Raw genomic sequence first — 17154 nt, 5'->3', positions numbered from 1 at the left:
TTTGAAGAAAGCAAGAGTAAATTTGACCGATCCAGACCGATCCGGATCGGTATCGACAAAGACCGAGACCAAGACCGTCACCGATTACTAAAACCCTAGGTGTGAGGGCATTTATATAATCGCATGCGGTGTTCCTTACTATTTCCCAAAACAATATTTTCATTTAAAGTTTCAGGATTATACAATATATTCTACACAGGCATACCAAACCTATTTCTCATTATATAATATATTATGTCTAACAAATGATTAGTATTTATCGTCCATAAAATATTCTCATAAATAGGTTATAAAAAATATATATATATATTATACCAAAGAGAGCCTAAGTTAAGATATGGTCCTGGCATAGATTTTCAGAGTTAGCACAAAAAAAAAACATTAATAGGTCCTAACCCCAATCTCACTCTGGGACTTTTCCAGTTGAAGGTGAGGATGAGAAGAAAGCAGTGAAAATCACATCAAGACAAAATGTAGTGAACTGTAAAGCAAAATAAAATGTAAAGAAGCAAATATTTTACAGGTCCTAACCCCAAAATTCCATATTGTGAAACTTTTCTAGTTGAAGGGAAAAACAATTTTTCTTGAGGTTGAGGACAGGAAACAGCTGAGAAACACAGGAGACAAAATGTAGAAAGAGTGGTACAGCTTGATGTTCTTGTTGAGAAAGCTTAGCTTGCAGTATAACACAAAATTTTGCATTTGCAGTGAATCACCATTTGCTATTTCGCTCATCATTCATAAGCAAAGGACAACCCCTGTGACTGATTTCAAACAGCATTTCACATCAGCTGAAACCATAGAGATTCCAACATAATGGAACAAATGAGTGTAAGATGAACTTACATTAAGCAAAGGAGTGTTTTAGGGGTTCCTCGCTCAAACTTCCATTAAGTCCTCCAGATTCAATGGCTTTTGCAATCTCGGCCTTCAGCTTTTCGTGCTTTTCTACCAATTGTGAGGAGCTTATAGCCTCTGCAAGGCTCTGCTTGATTTGTTTATTTAGAGCCTCAATCTTATTTTTTGACTCCATGTCAGGTGTCTTTCCAGCCATTGCCACCAACAGCTTCAGCGTTTCTATCTTATTCTTTAGATCTGATGAGTTTATAGCATCTTCTATTGTTTTGCTTATTTCTTCATTGAATTCATCTACTCTGACCTGTAAGTCCAAGAATGATGTTTGCTCACTGGAGTCTTTAGCTTTTGATCCCACTGCGATTACATCAAACTTCATGGACTTGAGGACATCAGCCAATTCCAATTCTATCTCCTTTTTCACCTTCATGATTTTCTCCTTCTGTCCATGATCTAGATTCCTGTCACTGGACAACCTAGTATTTGCCATTTCAGCTTTAAGTGCCTCAATCTTCTCTTCTACATCTGACCGATCCATGACCTCTTTGAATCTCTTATTGATTTCCTGCTTCAATGCTATTGTTTGATCATTCTGCTTGGAGAGTTCCTTGGCTTCAGATAGTTCCTTCAGCATATCAAGCTTAGTTCTCAAGCTAGCATAATTTGGGGCCTGTGATAAGCTCAGGTTGAGCTCCTGCTTAAGCTTTCCAATCTTGTCCTTCAGACCTATATCAATTAGTTGGTTAGATGAACTTCTAGCTTTTGTAAACTCATCCCGTATAGTCTCAAGCCTGCCTCTTAAACCCAGGGCTCTAACTGCCTCAGAAAACTCTTGGTTAACCTCCCTTTGCAGTTTCAATATCATCTCATTTACATCGAACTCTGGAGGCTTGGTAGATGACACATTGGCTTTTAGAATTTCCTGTTTCAGCTTTTCAACCTCTTCTACCAATTCAACATGGGGAGTTCCTCCAATCTCTCCTTTTTGAACAAGGGGTACATCTTTCTTTTTCATGTTGACTTTCTTCTCAGGCTCTACTGGGAGTTTTTCTTGAAACCCACCAATACCACGGAACTTAAGCATCCGATGGTTTAGCAGTTCTGGAGTGTCCATTTTAAGGAGCTCCTATACACACAAGGAAAATTTAAAATTTGTTAGGATCTTGAAGGAAAATATGACTAAACATAAAAAAGTTACCATAACCAATACACACATCCATTGCTTCAACAACTGCAAATTTTATCTGTTGTGAGGTCCAAGAAGGATCAGCATGTGCGCCACCAACTGGTTCCTGTAAAAAGGTAGATATTCTTTTAGGACATGTTTCACATGAAAAATGAAAGTAGTAGCAAAAGTGCCTAGTGAAAAAGCATCTAGGACAACTGTTTTCTAGAATAAATGAAATTCGGTACAAGACATTTTAATGCTTAAATCAGATAATGTCATCATCAGTAGACATCTGGGTATGCCTTCAATATTTGGGAGGTAATCAATATATTCAAGGATGCCGTTGAGAAAAATGAGTACACAATGTGCCACTTAAGTCCAATCAAATCTGTGCTCCAGTAATTATTACATAAGCATTTCAAAACCTTCCTATTTACAACTTGTTTTTCATTCGCATGCCAAGGAAGATAATCACTTTCTCATCCCAGGGAAGATCATCACTCCATTAGAAAAATCATAGGGGACTCAAAGTGGCTGCTGGGAGAAAGGGAGCGGAAACATTTCATTGGATCCATATTCCAGAAGGTGGGTCTACCAATTGAAGAGGCTGGACTAGGAATAGGATATACTTATCTAAGAAACTCTACGATCCATGCTAAGTTCGATCGGCCTGTTATCCCTAGAGTAACTTTTATCTGAGCAAGGGTTAGGCCTGTTTTTTACGGGTCAGTAGAATCTTTATGGCCAAACCCCGGATTTCAATTGTCATTTTGTGGATTATCGCAAATGAACACCAATCTTTGTGGCATAAGATGATTAGGTGAAAACACATATCACATGAAAATGAGTGGGATACAGCGGTAGCTAATATAGGGTTACACATAGAGATCCTTGGAAGAGCATAAGTACGTTTGTGTCTATTTTATTACAGGTGAGACGAGGTGGAAAGGTGGAGAGAGCAATTTTAGGAAGATCTATGGTGGGGAGATGAACCTCTCAAAAAGGTCCATGCTAGACGGGCTCCTAATGGTTATTATTCTTTGAGCATACTTTCACATGAGAAAGGCAAGTAGAAGCAAAAGTGCCTATTGGAAAAGCATCTAAGACAGATTCTTTCCAGAGTGGAGCCAAGTGAATTTAGTACAAGACAGTGTGATGGTTTAGTCAGATAATGTCACATGTTAGCATACATCTAGTGATGCCTCCAATTTTTGGGAGGTAATCAATATGTTCAAGGATGCTCTAAGAAAAATGTGTACACAAAAGTGCCAATTAATTCCAAACAAATCCTGGCTAGGAAATTGTCAAATCAACTTTCAAAACCATCCTGTTTACTGCTTGTTCCTCTTTCCAAGGAAGATCATCACCCCAATTGCAAAAATCATAAGGGGTCATGGTAGTTGGGGAAAGGAAAACGGACCATTTGATTGGGAATCATAAGGTGGGTCTTGATGCAGTTTATGGTGTCCAATCCGGCCAATTGGGCCTTGGGTACACGGGAATAAGTAAAGGGATAAAGGTTTGGCGGGTCCCATGTTGATGTCGCTACTTGGTTAGGAGACTAGTTATTAATTTACGAGTTAGTTTAGTAAATCTACAATTCTAGAGTTCTTAGTTAAGAATCCTAATTACTAGGAAGTAGAGGATAGGAAGCTGAGATATTTTCTGTTTTCTATATTATGTAACCACCCGCACAATTTATGATGACTTTTGGTTCATGAATTGATTTATTTGCTTGGCAATGGCCTAGCTGGACTCTCTCTGTTTGGTAAAGGGATTCTTTTTCTTTCCTCTATCTCTTCTCTATCCTTCCCCATGGCAACTTTTTTTCTCTCTCGCTTCCCCCACGATCTCTTCTCTCTTTCCTTCTTTTCTCCCTTATATTTTCCTCCCATCGATATCCATTTTTCATCCCATATTTTCCCTCCCTTGTTTGTCCCATTGACACCTCAAAAGTTCACTATTTTAATTTTTTATTTTTATTAGAACTTCATATATTTATCCCTGTTAGCTTCCATCATCAGATCTGGATTGCTTTTCTCATTATTTGTAACCATTAGATCTAAGGTCAGATTTTTCCAATGTAATCCAACATATCTTCTCAGCTTTCAATCTCTTGATTGGGCCCAGTAGATTGGTTGTTCGGTCACAGCCACCATTATTCGGTATCAAAGCCAAAAATCCAATAGCAGTTGAGTTTGATTTGTTTCAATTTCACATGAAGAGAAGCATGAAGAAATTTATGGATGGACTTCATGATCTGCAAATAGGGTTTTGAGAGGTAGCCAATAATACTAACCGCCTCTGTGAGAAAGTGTTGGGCATGACAGGAGATTCAACAAACGAATCAGAAGTGGAAGTTCTAGTGGGAGAACTCGATGACCACTAAAGAGGATTCCAACTGAGGAAACACAATTCGTAGAGATCAAGACCATTGATTTTCTTCATCCTCCAAAAATATTGGATGTGAGGAAGCCGAGTGTTGCTGATTTGGTCATGAGATGCATTGGATCATTGTACCATCAAAGCCAATGATCATGGATGCCAATCAAGTGGTGTTGCTTCTCCCCTTTTATAAAACTCGAGGATGAGTTTTTCCAAAACCAGGGGAATTGATGCAGTTAAGGGTGTCCATCAGGCCAATTGGGCCTTGAATACTTTATTTTGGCCCATGATTGGATTCTATAGGCCCTGGACTTGTTTTGTGTTTATTAATATATTGTGCCTCCTTTATAAGCCCAAAATTTGGGATTTAAAGGAGTACACGGGATTAAGTAAAGGGATAAGGTTTGGTGGGTTCCATGTTGATGTTGTTAATTGGTTAGTAGACTAATTACTAATCTATGAATTAGTTTAGGAAATCTACAATTCTAGAGTTCTTAGTTGTTCAAGAGTCCTAATTATTAGGAAGTCTAGTATAAAAAGTAGATATTCTGTTTTCTATATATGTAACCACCCACAAGATTTATGATGACTTTTAGTTAATGGTGATGGAATTAAGAATTTTGGGGAATTGAACTTATGTTAATGAGACAAAAGTCCTCTTTATATATAATGAATAATAAGATGTGCAAGTTACAATCATACCCTTAGGGCAACACAAGCTAAACCCCACTAGACAATTATACCCTTGTACCCATATTACAACAAATGGATTGATTTATTTGCTTGGCAATGGCCCAGCTGGATTTTCTCTCTTTCCTCTTGATTTGGTAAAGGGATTCTTTTTCTTTTCTCTACCTCTACTAAGGGTGTCAATTTGGTACCGAAACCGTGTACCGATACCGAAACCGCCCGCGTAAAACCGTACCAACCCGTACTGTTGCAAAAATGGTACGGTACGGTATGGTCAAACGGTATTGACCACGGTACGGTACGGTATCGGTATTAGGTACAATACCATCGGTATGTACCGAAACCGTACCGTTTTTAAGGGTATAGTTGTAAACTTAAATAAATGAAAGTTGAAATGGTAGTTCGAGTGTTCAACACGCAATACCAATTCATGATGTAAAGGCAGCCAACCCATTGTGCAGATCGAGAAATTATATCCGACTATTATTATATTTATACATTGGTCATTGGGCAACCAACTTATTAAGACTGAATACTGAAGATGTTTTCTCACTTTTCTGTCAGACGTTTTGTGTCACTATCACATGTCATGAAATATCTATGCATTCAACTCTCAGACTTGTCACTGTCACATGTATTAAATATCTATGCATTCAACTCTCAGACTTCACTTTTTTACTTCACACACCACAAACAGCAAGACCGTAATCCATACCGTTTTCTATACCGAATCCATACCGCTTTCCATACCGTTTTTATACCGTACCGAAACCGTACGGTATCGGTATTGAAAATGATATTCTTAAACGGTATGGTACGGTATCGGTATTGGGTATCTATTTTTGGTACCGTACCGAAACCGTACCGTATTACCGAAACCGTACCGTTTGACAAGCCTAACCTCTACGCTCTCTCTTCTCTCTCCTTACCCACAGGGGAAGATTTCTCTCTTCCTCTTTTCTTTTTTTTTTTCTCTCCGTTCCCCCATGATCTCCTGTCTCTTTCCTTCTTTTCTCCCTTCTATTTCTTCCCATCGATATCCATTTTTAATCTCATACATTCTCTCCCTTGTTTGTCCCATCGACTCCTAAAAGGTTTACTATTTTAATGTCTAGTTTTCATTAGAACTTCATATATTTATCTCTGTTATCTTCCATCATCAGATCAGGGTTTTTTTTTCAATATTTTTAACCATTAGATCTAAAGTCAGATCTGTCCAACGTAATCCAACATACCTTCTTAGCTTTCAATCTCTTGATTGGGCCCATTAGATTGGTTGTTCGATCTCAGCACTCATTAGTCTGCCAATTAAAGAAGCTGGCCTAGGGGTAGAATGATGTAGACAGGTTCCTGGGCCAGCAATATAGCCGCAGGAACCAGGCCCCTCACACTTAATAGGGACCATGGTTCGATGGGCCTTTGGACCAACCAGCCTTGGGCTGGGCCAGCCCATGCGCCTGGGTAGTTTACTGATTCACTAAAAACCAGATAGTGGGGACAGTTTTAGTTGAGATTTTATTTTGTAATCTTTGCTCTCTATTACTTTCTATTTTGAGTTTATAGTTGAGAATAAATTTTTCTGGCTGTACAAGTCCCATAGTTGCTTTGTAAGGAACTTTCTAATTTCTGTTATGTCCTTTCTAGTCATGGCAATAGCCAAGCTATATGTACTGGACTTTGAGGAATTCTTCCCCATGATTAAACGAAGTTGAATGCTTTGGTTTTTACCAAGTTCTCTGAGAAGCAGTGAGGTATAATAAATTGTGGCAGTGAAGAGACTGACCAAGGCTATAGGTGAGAGGCCTTGGTCATATAACTCATATCCCCCCTATCTTCTTCCTCTTTTCCCTCCATCAATTTCCTAAGTTTCTATTTTACTTTACGGTGATCTAACGAGTCATGGTGCTGCTGTTGGAAGTTCATGTTTGGCCTTAGAATACTCTTCTGTGGCTGCTCCATCGAGGTATTGCCTGATGACTTAAAGACACACCCTGCAGCTCTTCTGAGTGGTCTCCTATTGCAACAATCTTCAACCCCTTGGAATTCCAGATCTGTTCATCAGACCTTGATCAAGTTTTGGCACTGCAATACTTCCACATTGCTCCTCCTTAGATGATAGTTTGAGATTGATCTACTGGTTGGATTGGTTATACTCGGGGATTTACTAATTTCACTTTCTAATTTTGAAGCCCTGTTCTATCTCCACATCTAGCCATCAGTTCTGGATGTAGTTTTGAGGAGTCATAATGTAGTCCTAGATAGGAGTAGTCCCACTAGGAGCCAGGGTAATGGGGTCACACAAAAGGGCTGGCCAATTGGGTTAGGGTTTACTAATTTAGGTCAAAACTAGGGTTAGGGTTGGACAATGGCAATGGGGTTTAAGGGGTTTTAATGTGCAGGTCTAGGGTGCTTTTATGGCATATAAATAATAGGATTTGGGAAGGTTTTCAATTCTGCAATTTGGACAGAATTGAGTTGCAGGTTTTGGGTTTAATGGAGTGGAGGAATGGACGGGATAGAGTGAGAGTTATGGGCTGGGTTTTGGATCAAGTGTAGGGAGAAGTGTGGGGGTTGTATGCTGGAAGTTTGGTTTGAAACTGATGGTCAGATCTGAAGTTATGAGGGAGTCCTAGTTAAGGTAGGAGTTGCAGGTTTAATGGAGGTTAGGGTTTGATGGATGGAGGGGAAGGATATATGCAGGAAACTAAAATTACTTACTGGTTTGATCTCCTTCAAAGACAGCAGCAGCAGCTTGAAGAAGCTCGATTGAAGAAGAAGAAGAAGAACCTCCCGGTACCGGACAGACGCAAGGAGTCGTGAGAGTCCACTCACCCTAGCACCTTGAGATCCACAAGGCAACACTCACACAAGGGAGCAATAGCAGCAACAAAGGCAGCAAGCATAAAGCTGAGTTTTTATTAATCAAAATTCGTGTTCAATACTTGGCCCCCTTACAATCTTATATAAAAGACTCAAAATTAGACTCCTACACTAAAAAGGAAAGGCCTAACCCAATCCTTAACCTATTAGGTAACTTAAACTAACTGGGAAACTAAAATACTAAAAGAAATAGACTCAAAACATGGCTAGACTTATAGAGTTCTAATCCAGCCCAACTTACATCATATGACCACTTAAATTGTCACATGACCACTTAACCAAGTCACATGATCACTTAAATTGAATCAATTGGATGCAACCAATTTGAACCGGTTCAATTAAAAAACATAAAAATAAACTAAGTCTTAAAAAACATAAAAATAAATTAAGTATTGGGCTAATCCCATATGCAACCTATGTACCCCTAGTTTAGGCTCATTAAAGTGGCCTAATACATAGAAAACCCTTGGGAACAAAGGCCCAACATGTATATAACCCAACCCTAGGCCTATTTCTAAAGAAATAAGCCAACTTCTACGATGAACCTGCATCAAGTCATTACACCCCTGATAACCTACACTCGACAGGGATATCTTCCCCATCAGAATAGCTCAGTTGCTATTTCTGTTGGCAGTTTTGATTAATGGTTATTCAACCTTTTATCAGCCCTGCGATCGACTTGAATCAATGGCTGAAATCATCCTAAGACACTGTTAGGCATTGTTGAGGGTTGTAATAGCTAAAATACCTTGCTGTTCATTTACTGATTAAGTGTTTGTCATTTTCTATTGCTGGAAATTGGTGATATATTGTAGTCATTAGTGCGAGTGATCCTGTAGATTAGGTTCATAGTTGTCTATTTGAATCCTAGTGCTACGTTATGGGAAATACTTTGGTGGCAGCCCACAAACCATTATCCTAAACTGATGAATTAGGGCTAAAATTAGGGAAATAGAACAAGAGCCAGTACAGAACAGAAAACGTTGGAGGGTACCATCACTCTTGTCATCTGAATATTTTCTCCCAGCCACCTTTTTCATCTCTTCGAATATTCAGCACATTACTAATTTGAGAGTGACGTAAAAAATAAAGATCCATATTGGGACTCCATTAGGGAAGAAGTAATCTTTAAGCTCTCATACAAAATTGGTGACAGCCTACAAACCGTAACCCTAAACTAAGGAAGTAGGGCTAAAATTGGGAAACAGTACAAGACCTAGCGCAGGACAGAAAAGGGTTAGATCTAGGGTATGAAATCTAGAATTTAAGTTAAAGTCAACGGGAACTAAACTGTTAAGTTCTGGGATAGGCCAGAAACAGGGTCACTCAATGTGAGTGGAGCTAGGACAGAACTGGGCTCAATGGGGAGAAAATTAGTAATTGGTGATATAGGACTCAGATGGGGCAGAAACTTCAATTGGGTTCCCTACTCTGATAGTCCTAATTGTTGGAAGTGTGTCCATCAATTCGATATAAATGGTTATTAAATATTGATTTAATTTGCATGATAATAATGGGAGGATGTTGTCCTTAGGTTTTAATTTAAAATTCGTTTACAACTAAGGACAAAACTGGGCATTCTGTTCAATTGTTCATATGGTTGTCTCAATGTGTGATTCTCAGGAATGGAGATTCTAAGACACAAGTGTGAGTATACATATTGTGTGTATATTGAACTGAATCACATGAGAACTTGAATGGATTACTATCAGTTGTGTTAAGTGTAACAAAATCAGATATTAACAACCAAAATCTGTGAAGAAGAAGAAGAAGACGAGAAGGCTAGCGAACACGATGGAGAAAAGGGGAGAGAATACTAGGCCACAATAGAATTCAGAATACTGCTATTGTGGTCTAGCCCCATCACTAATATCATATTATCATATTCAAATAATTGACTCTTAAAAGGAAACCTACTAAGAGTCCAAGTCTAATAACAGTGAAAGTAAATAACTAAAAGCAAGTGAACAACTAAAAGGAAACTACAACTACCACTCAACATAACCCAACGATTACTACTTAACAGGGACACTCCCCCACACGATATTAATCTTTAACACACCCCCTTAAACTAGAACATATATACCCTAGGCTTCAGCTTGGAAAAATAAAGATAAACATAACCAACAGAACCCAACTTGAAAAGTCAACCATATGTAGAAGCCAGTAGTCAGCACCATCTCCTTCCAGTCACAATATAATCATAAGCACCTTAACAATCAGCACTGTAGTAGAGGAAAAACCTCCGTGTCGAATAAACCCAGATACCAACGAGAAAAATAAGAGGTAGAGAGTATCAACTGCAAGCCAAAATATCAGAGTAGCAACAACAACATCATAAGCCCTTCTCAAGGAAGGGAAGTAGTAATCTTCACAAAGAAGACAGATAAAAGTGCAGCATAGGTCACACTGCGAATCACAAGTAACAGCATGAGGTTGCTAGGAACCACATAACACAGCATAGGTCGCTGCGAACCAGATCAACGTAGATAAGGAACTACAGCCTCAAGGCAAATTCATAATAAAACTAGAAATCCCAGCCACAGGGAAGCATATACTAGAGCAAGATGGAAACACCGTTGTAAGAAGTAGAACCACCAACTGTAGGAAATAAATTACAAAACAGATCCAGAAACAGAAGCTGCAAAGAGGAGAGCACAAACCGCAGGACACAAACATGGGAGGAAAGTATTAAATTAATAACCCAAAACTGGAGAGCCTGATGTCTCCCAAATTCTGGTCAAATGCTTCTTGCATACAATAACAATAATCCCCAAAATATTGAATTAATCCAACGGCTGGTTTGAAATATATATAGCACACCCACCAAAATAGCAGGTTACTAAGAAACCCAAGAAAAAAAAAATCCGATATAGCAGATCTTTTGACCAAGTTTAATGATTAGGCAAACAAATATGACAGCAAAATTGGCGGTAACCTGACGGTTTGATCTTCATATAAAGCACAAGCATATAAATAGTTGGTCACCAAGAGGAGAAATGTAATGGTAGAACTGTAAATATATCGAAAGAACCAAAGGGATGGCAAAATCTGTAATTTATCACTTGTTCTCAAGGGAAATGGCAAACTTGTAATAAGCCAGAATTTGAGAGGATTATTGGGTAACTCAATAGGAGAGGACACCAGTGGAAATTATATTGAATAATGAGGGTCAGACTTGGACGTGACTCAAAAAGAATGATAGAGAGTAATAACGGAGATGAGGGGTATTTTGGAAACTAAGGATTAAAAAAAGGGTTAGAAACAACCTACGATTTGGTTGTTTTCAACCTTCTAACAACAGAACCAGCAGAAAACCATAAGCTCTTTGGATGAGAGAGCTTCCTCTAGGAGACACCCATCGAAGTGAGATTTCAAGCGAAGGATGCTATGTCAATATCCTCCCGAATGCAACCCCCAGTGGATCCAGCGTCTAGCAACTGAGAGATAAATCAAGCGTAGCGGTAAGGGTGTGACCAGTTGTTGTGTTCTCTACTCAAGAATTTACAGTCCCAGCAAGGATTCGACCTAGGGATGTGCAGGTGGAATCGCCCAGAGGTAAGGATTGTTATCTCAAATTATAGAGAGAGATGACAAGGGGACATGAGAGTTCGATACCCAACTCTAAGGCTGGGGTATCGTCCAGAAACAGAGAGAAAATAAAGGGAACAGCAGCAACCATTAATCTTCAGAAAATAAAAATAGAAAAATAAAGGTAGAGAGAACAGCAGCATGGCATGAACAGAAACCCTTGTTTTTATTCTCCATTAACAAGATGATTCATCATAAACAGAGGGCAGCAGTGGAAGAGAGGAGAAAAAGCATCTGGCAGAATTTTTTTTCTTCTTCATCACTCTGATACCATGTAACAAAATCAAATATTACCAACCAGAATCTGTGAAGAAGAAGATGAAGAAGAGAAGGAGAAAAAACACAATGAAGAAAAGGGGAGAGAATCCTAGGCCACGATAAAATTCAAACTACAACTATTGTGGTCTAGGCGTACCCAGTGCACGAGGCTCCCGCCAATGTGGGGTCTAGGAAGGGTCATAATGTACGCAGCCTTACCCCTGCTTTGGCAGAGAGGCTGTTTCCAGACTCAAACCCGTGACCACTTGGTCACAACGGAGCGATCTTTACCTCTGCACCAAGGCCCGCCCTCTGCTATTGTGGTCTAGCCCCATCGCTTATATCATATTCAAGTAATTGACAATTAGTAGGAAACCTACTAAGAGTCTAATTACAATGAAAGTAAATAAGTAAAAGGAAACTACAACTACAACTCTAATACCACTCAACATAACCCAACAATTACTACTCAATAGAGACACTCCCTCTCACGGTAGTAATCTTTAACATTAAGAACAAGATTCTCATTAGTAGATTTCAATTGGTTCCCAGACCCAAGAGGTCCTTATCATTGCAGTCAGGCATTATGGGCTTTGGTGTACTAATGGTTGATGTCTCCCGACCTATATAAAAGTGTGTTGGGTTCATTGTGTTTGCCTATAAATGAAATAGACACTCAATAAGAAATCCACTTTCCATACAAGATGAATATCAAAGAGAGATAATGTTTGTTCATGATTGGACAAAATTTCGGTACCGGTGGCACGCTTTGTAAATAGTTTATAACAGGATTTAAAATATTTTAAAGTATTAATAATTAGTTTCTAAATGTTTTGGTGGCCAACCGATGGTTCAGATTCTCTGTATAAGATTAGTCTGACAGACTAGGGTGGTGACAATAGTTAATTTCCTGCCCGTAGGTCCGTCTGTGATGTTGCTAAGTAGAGGGACTTGATTATAATAAACTTATTGTTTTGGGACCATAGATGTTATATCTGCTTTTAATGTCGTTGTATATAAATATCTTTAGTTGAGAGTTAAAGAATTTGCTTATCAAGTATATTTAGGTGGATTACCCAATGAGATCCTACCTCTTTCCAATCGGAGCAAATCAGGGTTACTATAGCAACTCAGCTTTATAATTAAAAGGAGATGAGGGATGAGAAGAATTCTCACGCATGTAGCCTCTCTCCCTACTTGCAATCTCTCTCTCTCTCTCTCTCTGGTTCTTGAGTTAAGGTTTTGAACCCCATCCGTGTGGAGAAGAAGGTCTCCTCCCTCCTTGTGCAAAGATTCCCTATGCTTCTTACTATTGCTAGATTGGGGAAGAGCTGTATTCCCTAGGAGTTACTGGACTTATGGTACAACAGGTAACCCTTGTAATGCAGTTCTAGATAGGGTAAAGCCCTACCAGAAGCCAAGTAAAATCAAGTTCTGATCGAGTCTGCTGTTTGGGGCAGATTTGGGGCTGTTTAGGGCTAATTTAGGGTTTAGGCTAAGGTTAGGGATGAATGTGATATATGGTAATGATCAGTAGGTCTAGGGGATTATTTTGCTATAAAAATATTGAGATTTGGATGAGTTTAAAATTCCTGCAGAATTAGGGTTAGGGTTTGGGTGTTAGGTTTCAGGTTCTAGGGTGAAACTTAGGGTTTTGGATGGGGGTTTGAAGTTGGGTTTTAGATGATCAGACTGGGTTCAAACTAAGATCGAGTATAGGGGCTGGAATAGGGATGATATGCCTGAAATCTGAGAGGAATTGGGTGAGGGGATAGGGCTGGACAGAACTTAGATTGAACTAGGGTTTATGAAATTAAAACAGAAATTAAAGGGCGAATGGGGAAGGAGAAGAAATGGAAAACATAATTTAAATTCAAACTTACCACAGGATTCCACCGGCAGCAGCTTGATCAATGAAGGATGAAACCACCTTCACAAAGAGAGAACCTCCCAGCCGTCACAGCGTAAGGAGTCATAGGAAGTCCACCCATCCTTCTTCCTTGATAGATCCACAAGGAAACACTCCAAGGAGCAACAGCAGCAGCAGCAGCAATCGGCAACCAGTAACAGTCTTTTTTTTCTAAAATTCAATTGTGGGGAGCCCTCCACAATTTTGTTTATTTATAATAAGGCCATAGGCCAATTCCTGCTACAAATTAAATACCTCTCCTTAAAAAAATCGTGGAAGGGAGAGGTTTAAGTCTAATTAATTAATAACAACAGTATAATGACCTAACTACCCCTACTAACTTAAAATAAAAGAATCTAACTTAAAACTACTGATTTAAAAGAAGATTCCTTACTAGCCAATAGGATTTAAGAACCTATTAGCCAATAGGAGCACTTCACTTAAATCAGACCAACTGAACCAATTGGATGGAACCAATTTAAACCGGTTCGATTTAAAAACCATAAAATAAACTAAGTATGGAAAATGCAAGCAAAATAAATCTAACCTATGGCTCCCTAATTAAATCCTAAGTTTAGGACTTCTTCTTCTTCTTCCTACTTGGAGCTGCATCACCTTGCTCCCTCTATGTGATGGATTGTATACTCTAACCCTACATGAGGCTTGAGTTGAGATTTAGGTAATGGATGTAAGGTAAGAAAGAAGAAGAAGATAGAAGAAGAAGAAGAAGAGAAGAAGACGATGAAGAAATGGAGAGGAAGAGAATTCGGTGGAAAAGTTGTGTGTTAGAGAGAATGTCTCTCACACACCTATATTACTTCACTAATGAGAATAGAACAAATTACATACTCCTCCCTAGGGAGGTAAAAGGGAAAAAAGAGAATCACAACATAAGGCAACTAGTAAACTAACTAGTCCCTAAAATAACCTTACAACATATAAACTCTAACACTCCCCCTCAAGCTGGAGAATAAATATCATGCATTCCCAGCTTGCATTATAGGGTACCAAACTGAAGAGAAGAAAGCCCTTTGGTAAAGATGTCCGCCAATTGATCACCTGTCTTCACAAAAGGAGTGCAAATACAGCCGGAGTCTATTTTCTCCTTGATGAAATGCCGGTCCACTTCGATGTGCTTAGTTCTATCGTGTTGTACCGGATTGTGAGCAATGCTTATAGCTGCCTTGTTGTCACAATAGAGCCGCATAGGATCATTTGCAGCAAACCCTAACTCTTGAACTAATCGCTTCAGCCATATAAGTTCACAAACTCCATGTGACATTGCCCTAAATTCTGCCTCTGCACTGGATCTAGCTACAACAGATTGTTTCTTGCTTCTCCATGTAACCAAATTACCATCAACAAATGTGCAATAACCAGAAGTAGATCTTTTGTCTGTGATGGATCCAGCCCAATCAGCATCTGTAAAGCCCTCTATCCTCAGGTGATCATGCCTGGCATACAATAGTCCATTCCCTGGGGAGGACTTCAAGTATCTAAGTATACGGTATACAGCATCCAAGTGCCCACTCTTGAGGGCATGCATACACTGACTCACAACTCCCACTGCATAAGAAATATCTGGGCGAGTCATAGATAGATAGATGAGTTTCCCCACTAATCTCTGGTACTTCCCTGCATCAACAAGAGGGGGACCACAATCTTCTCCTAGTTTGTGATTTTGCTCAATAGGAGAGCTCGCTGGTTTGCAGCCCAACTCCCTGTCTCTTTTAACAAGTCAAGAACAAACTTCCTTTGACATATGTTGATGCCTTTCTTGGACCGTGACACTTCAATTCCCAAAAAATACCTCAAGGGACCCAAATCTTTAATCTCAAACTATTGAGCCAAGTAGGACTTCAGTCTAGCTAACTCAACACTGTCATTACCAATCACAATAATGTCATCAACATAGACTATAAGGGCTGTAATGGTACCATTACCACGTCGAGTAAATAAGGTATGGTCAGCTTGACTTTCAGAGTATCCATTCTTCAGAATAGCCTGCCTGAACCTCTCAAACCATGCTTTTGGAGATTGTTTGAGACCATATAAAGCCTTCTTGAGGAGACACACCTTGCCTTCAGCTGAAGGGAACTTGAAGCCAGGAGGAGGTTGCATGTATACTTCCTCCTCTAAGTTACCATGGAGGAACGCATTCTTCACATCCAACTGGAATAGGGGCCAATCCCTATTGGCTACCAATGATAAGAGAACCCGAATAGAATTGTGTTTAGCTACAGGAGTAAATGTCTCCTGATAATCAATCCCATACACTTAACTATAACCTTTGGCTACCAATCTTGCTTTGTACCTCTCAACTGCACCATCAGACCTATACTTGATTGTATAAACCCACCTACATCCGACTGGGACTCTTCCCCTGGGAAGATCTACTCATTTCCAAGTACCATTCTTCTCAAGAGCCATCATTTCCTCATACATGGCTTGCTTCCACTTTGGGTCAGACATAGCTTCAGTGAGATTCCTGGGAATGGAATCAGAAGAAAGAGCAACAGTGAAAGCAAAACTTGCGGGAGAGAGAGCATTATAGGAAACAAACTGGGAAATAGGGTTAGTACAAGCTCTCTTTCCTTTTCTAACAGCGATTGGAAGGTCTAAATCAGAGGGAGGAGGAGGGATATCACCTGAATGAGGTCGGTGGAGCTCAGGATGAGGATCCAAAGAGGGCCCTGGGCAGGTCTTCTGTCCTGTATTATGCAAGCCTTCCCCTCTTTTGTATGTAATGTGGTAATCTTTCTGATTACCAAAACCATTTTCAACAACAATAGCCCCTTCTGTTTCATTGCTAGCATCATTAGCTGAATGAGTATCAGTATCAACAACAACCCCTTCTTTGTGTTTCCCAATATCAAACAGAAACGGAGAAGTAGGCAAAGGTGGATAGAAAGGGATAGAAGCAGCCTCTTCATTTCCACTATTCTCCCCCTGAAGAAGATGATGAGAAAAAGTAAAGAAAGGAATAGATTCAAAGAAGGTAACATCTTTGGAGAGAAATGTACTTCTGAAAGAAGGATGGTAGCACTTATACCCCTTGGTAAAGGAGGAGTATCCAAGAAAAATACATTTGAGTGCTTTGGGGTTAAGCTTGGTCCGAGCACATTTATTGACATGAACATAGCAGACACACCCAAACACCTTAGGAGGAAGAGAGAAAGCAGAAGTCTGAGGAGACAACAAGTCTATAGGGGATTTGGAGCCAAGAAGTTTAGAGGGCATGCGATTGATTAAAAAGGCAGCGATGAAGAAGGGCCGGACCAAAAGTCTTAGGAACATGCATGCCAAACAAGAGACTCCTAGTGATTTCCAACGGATGGCGATTTTTCCTTTCTGCCACCCCATTCTGTTGAGGGGTGTCAACACAAGCAACTTGATGGATAATGCCATGATCAGTAAA

At 39.5% G+C, this 17154-nt stretch overlaps 1 protein-coding gene across 3 annotated transcripts in view; it reads right to left on the bottom strand.

Moving 5' to 3' along the window:
- The window catches only part of LOC122645680 (acetyl-coenzyme A carboxylase carboxyl transferase subunit alpha, chloroplastic-like), a 45392-nt gene that overhangs the window by 15927 nt on the left and 12311 nt on the right, over positions 1-17154 (bottom strand). The window contains exons 10-12 of one of the 3 annotated variants that reach the window (XM_043839003.1): positions 2070-2147; positions 847-1981; positions 454-758 (exon numbers count right to left, since the gene is read on the bottom strand). In XM_043839003.1, coding sequence (XP_043694938.1) covers positions 848-1981; positions 2070-2147 — 1212 coding nt within the window. In that variant the 3' untranslated portion in view covers positions 454-758; position 847. Of the gene's footprint in view, positions 1-453; positions 765-846; positions 1982-2069; positions 2148-17154 lie in introns of those variants that run through there. The other 2 variants (XM_043839004.1, XM_043839005.1) reach the window with 2 other exon arrangements.

The sequence above is a fragment of the Telopea speciosissima genome, chromosome 11 (genome assembly GCF_018873765.1).
Source record: "Telopea speciosissima isolate NSW1024214 ecotype Mountain lineage chromosome 11, Tspe_v1, whole genome shotgun sequence".
Taxonomy (NCBI): domain Eukaryota; kingdom Viridiplantae; phylum Streptophyta; class Magnoliopsida; order Proteales; family Proteaceae; genus Telopea; species Telopea speciosissima.
Note: the sequence above shows the minus strand (reverse complement) of the source record. Positions and strands in the feature narration are given on the sequence as shown.